Source organism: Coenobita brevimanus, chromosome 7, assembly GCF_032717465.1.
Source record: "Coenobita brevimanus isolate Jiangsu-jjx chromosome 7, ASM3271746v2, whole genome shotgun sequence".
Lineage (NCBI taxonomy): Eukaryota > Metazoa > Arthropoda > Malacostraca > Decapoda > Coenobitidae > Coenobita > Coenobita brevimanus.
In genome coordinates, this window is record NC_136960.1 from 29,222,666 (window position 1) to 29,226,737 (window position 4,072).

Here is a 4,072-nt window from a genome sequence, read left to right on the forward strand (position 1 = left end):
AGTATTAAGAATATATGGAGTAGATGGGAAGTTGTTGAATGCTGTGAAGAGTATGTGTGATGGTGCTAAGGCTGCAGTGCGTGTGGATGGTGAACTAAGTGAATTTTTCTCTTTGAAGGTTGGGTTGAAACAGGGATGTGTCATGTCTCCATGGTTGTTCAATCTGTACATGGATGGGGTAATAAAAGAGGTACAAGGTAGGGTTGTGGATGTTGGAGTGGCCCTGGTGAGGGAGGATAGTGTTTGGAAACTCCCTGTACTGTTGTTTGCAGATGATACTGTGTTGTTGAGTGAAGACGAAGGGGAGCTGCAAGGCTTGGTGGATGAGTTTGGGAGAGTGTGTAAGAACCGGAATCTAAAGGTGAATGTAGGGAAGAGTAAAGTGATGGTCTTTGAGAGGGATGAAGTCAGAGAATGTACAGCGAGGTTGGATGGTGAGGAATTGGAAAATGTGAGTACGTTTAAGTACTTGGGTAGTGTGATGAGTAAGGATGAAGTTTTGGAGGGTGACGTGCTTGAAAGGGTACAGCAGGGAAGAAAGGTTGCTGGTTCTTTGAAAGCAGTGATAAGAAACAGGAAAGTGAGCATGGAAGTGAAAAAGTTACTACATGACAGTATTGTGATATCAACTCTAACGTATGGAAGTGAAGCTTGGACGTTGTTGGAAGGACACAAGTCAAGAGTGAGAGCAGTGGAAATGAGTTAAAAGGAGTCTGTGGTGTCACATGGAGAGACAGGCTGACGAATGAGGATATAAAGGAGCGTTGTGGTGTGGATGTGGATATAATAGGAAGCGTTATGAGGAACACACTGAGGTGGTTTGGCCATGTGGAGAGGATGGAGGGTGAAAGACTGACGAAGAGAGTGTATGTGAGTGAGGTGGACGGGGGAAGAGGGAGGGGGAGGCCGAGGATGAGATGGAGGGATGGGGTGGAGAGGTATATGAGAGAGGGGGGTGTGAGTTGGGAGCAGGGCAGTGAAATGGCGGGGGACAGGGCGACGTGGAGGCGATTTGTTTGTGGCCACCCCAAACGGGATTGAGGCGTCTGGCAATAGACAGATAGATGGTAATATATGAATTTCCTTTTTGGCCATGACTTTTTATTTCCTTCTCCATCAGCTACTGGATAATACCCTACAGTACTCACCACACATCTGATCTTACTCCTAGAATAAAATCTAATAACTTTCCATAGTCCATAAGGCATCAGATATACTCTTGATATTAGTCAGAATGCATAATATGCAAGGAGGGGGGGGGGGCTGGCACTGTAAGTGAAAATACGTCCCCACCAAACTCCCCAGCTGTATGAGTTTGTTCGGCTCTTCAAGTGCCCCCCCCATAGTCAGCTGTGCCCCCCCAGGTGCCCCCCCCCAATGATAAATACCTAGCTACGCCACTAGTGAGCACTCACTGTCCATCAAAGGCCCAGGAATCCTATTGTATCTGTAGCAGTACCAAATATTTCTCTTGTAAGACTATGTATTCCTCCTTTCAGGTGTTTGAAGGAGTTATAGTGACTGATGTATTTTCTTTAATATCTTGTGTAACTCTCTTTTGAAATATCCTTGACTGAGGAACTTTCTTGTGATCTGTTGGATTCTTGTGGTAAAGTTTTCCAAATTTGCACTTTCCTTTGTGACCCATAGTAACTGAGACATTTATGCACTGTATGATGGAACTCTAGGTATGTTTCCCGACAAATTTGGGTATGATACAATTTTAAAATTATAATAATCTCTTTTATCATAGAGTTTTGTTGATATAATCTTATTTTCTATTTTGATTTTAATTTCCAAAAAGCTTGCTTGGCAGTTGTCGGTGTTTTCTTTATTTAATGCTAGTGCTTCAAGATATATTTCTTTTACCCTTTCATTGATTTCCCCATCATTGTTTAAGGATACTAGATCGTCAGTGAATATTCTAGTTTTGTTAAATTTCTTCACTACTGAGTATTGAACTTTTGACATTCGTTCCATCCACTTGCATTCATAACTATATAAGGATAGACTTGCCATGAATGGGGCTGGATCTGTTCCCATGGGTATTCCTATGCACTGTTTGAAAATCATATTCACTCAAGAAAAAAGTAATTTTCTCCCAGGTAATTTGTCATATCTATTATCTGATCATTTGAGAACGTCAAGTTTTTGCCATCTCATTTATTTACCCAGTATCCTTCGTGTTCACCTACTGGGATCAAATTCTTATTCAATCCTTCAAAAGCAACTTGCACTGTCCATTCCAACTTCTTTTTTATATCCTCGTGATCGACCTTCATGTAAAACGTTGAAAAATCATACATTGCTACGTTTCTTGCATTTCTTTGTGGCTGATGGAATTAATATCCTTTCTGCACATTTCTGAGTTATCAAATATCCACATATGGTTGATTCCTGTATATAAATTTAGTTTATAACAATATCTTTTGTGCTGTTTGTAAATCAATTTATAAATGTTTTTTTTTCTCCAGTGATATTGTTGCACATACGAGGTTGTCTGGCAATAGATAGATAGATAGATAGATAGATATTGTTGCATATACGAGGTGCATTCCAGAAGTTTTGAGACTCTTGTGGGAGAGGCACTTCTAACTGTCCTAGATTATTGTCACATGAATATATCATTACTATACATCTAGTAAGCTAACATGCCAAGTTTTGTTTTTCCATGTTGAAGGAGACGGCTGTTACAGCACTTTAAACACACCCTACTATACACTGCTTGTCACAGCTGACTAGTTCACAGAATGCAGTCAGGAAGTGAAGACAATTTGGAAGCTCGCTACGCAATAAAGTTTTATGAACTGGGCAAAAACGCTACAGAAACTTATGAAATGATCCAGACTGCTTATGGATTAACCTGTATGAGCAGAGCATCTGTTTTTCGCTGGCACAAGAGGTTCCAGGACGGCAGAGAGGAGGTGAGAGACGATGAGAGGTGCGTGAGGGAGAGGGACGTCAGAACGCCAGAGTTGGTTGATAAAATTCGCAATTTTCTGGACGAGGACCGTCGTGTATCTATTCAGACAATAAGTACACAGTTTGGAGTCCGTGTGGCAACTATACACAGAATTCTTCACGAAGATCTGAACATGTGGAAAATTTGTGCAAAGTTTGTTCCCAGGGTGCTCAGTGACGAACAGAAGGAAAGACGTGTTGGTGACACCAGGGAGATGGTTGAGCTCATTACCTCGAATCCGAGTGCTCTTGGGTCTCTGGTGACCTGTGACGAAAGCTGGATCTACTGTTATGATCCAGAGACCAAGAGACAGAGTTCCCAGTGGAAGTATTTTGACTCCCCCAGACCCAAGAAAGCCAGGCAGAGCAAGTCCACTGGGAGGCTCATGATGATCCCCTTCTTCGACAGCAAGGGCATCATCTACATCCACTGGGTTCCCTCCGGCCAGACGGTCAACAAAGCAGTGTTGCCACACTTTTAGATGGGCATTATCGTACCGGCTCTTCAAAATTATCGTTTTTTCGTTAGAATTATCGTACACAATTAAATTCATTTTTCTATCTATCTATCTTGCCAGACGCCTTAAGCCCGTAAGGGGTGGCCACAAACAAATCGCCTCCATGTCGCCCTGTCTCCTGCCATTTCACTGCCCTGCTCCCAGCTCACCCCCCCCCCCCTTCTCTCATATACCTCTCCACTCCATCCCTCCATCTCATCCTTGGCCTCCCCTTCCCTCTGCCCCTTCTCCACCTCACTCACATACACTCTCCTCGTTAGTCTCTTACTCTCCATCCTCTCCACATGGCCAAACCATTCACTCACTAATCTGAAACATTTTAAAATTGTCGCCAATACCTTGGTGTATTTACTGAAAACTTACCCATTACAATTATCTTCATCAGTCCCGTAATGTTTTAAGGTACTGATGTTTACTTTGGTGTATATTTTATCGCTTTATTTTGTACCAGAATTAGGGTGTATCATGAAAATCTCATGATAATAATATAATAATATAATCATATCATTCATTACAAAAATAATGTTACACGAAGTACCCACGTAGGGAAGCAGATATCTTTGCCAGTACATTTGCCAGAAATTCTACCTTAG

At 42.0% G+C, this 4,072-nt stretch overlaps 1 protein-coding gene across 1 annotated transcript; it reads left to right on the forward strand.

The window, feature by feature from the left end:
• The first annotated feature begins 2,750 nt into the window (after window positions 1-2,750).
• Window positions 2,751-3,443, forward strand: LOC145404173 (protein GVQW3-like). Its single transcript, XM_080275772.1, has one exon. It carries the CDS (start codon window positions 2,751-2,753, stop codon window positions 3,441-3,443), a length of 693 nt encoding a protein of 230 aa, XP_080131898.1.
• Window positions 3,444-4,072: the final 629 nt, after the last annotated feature.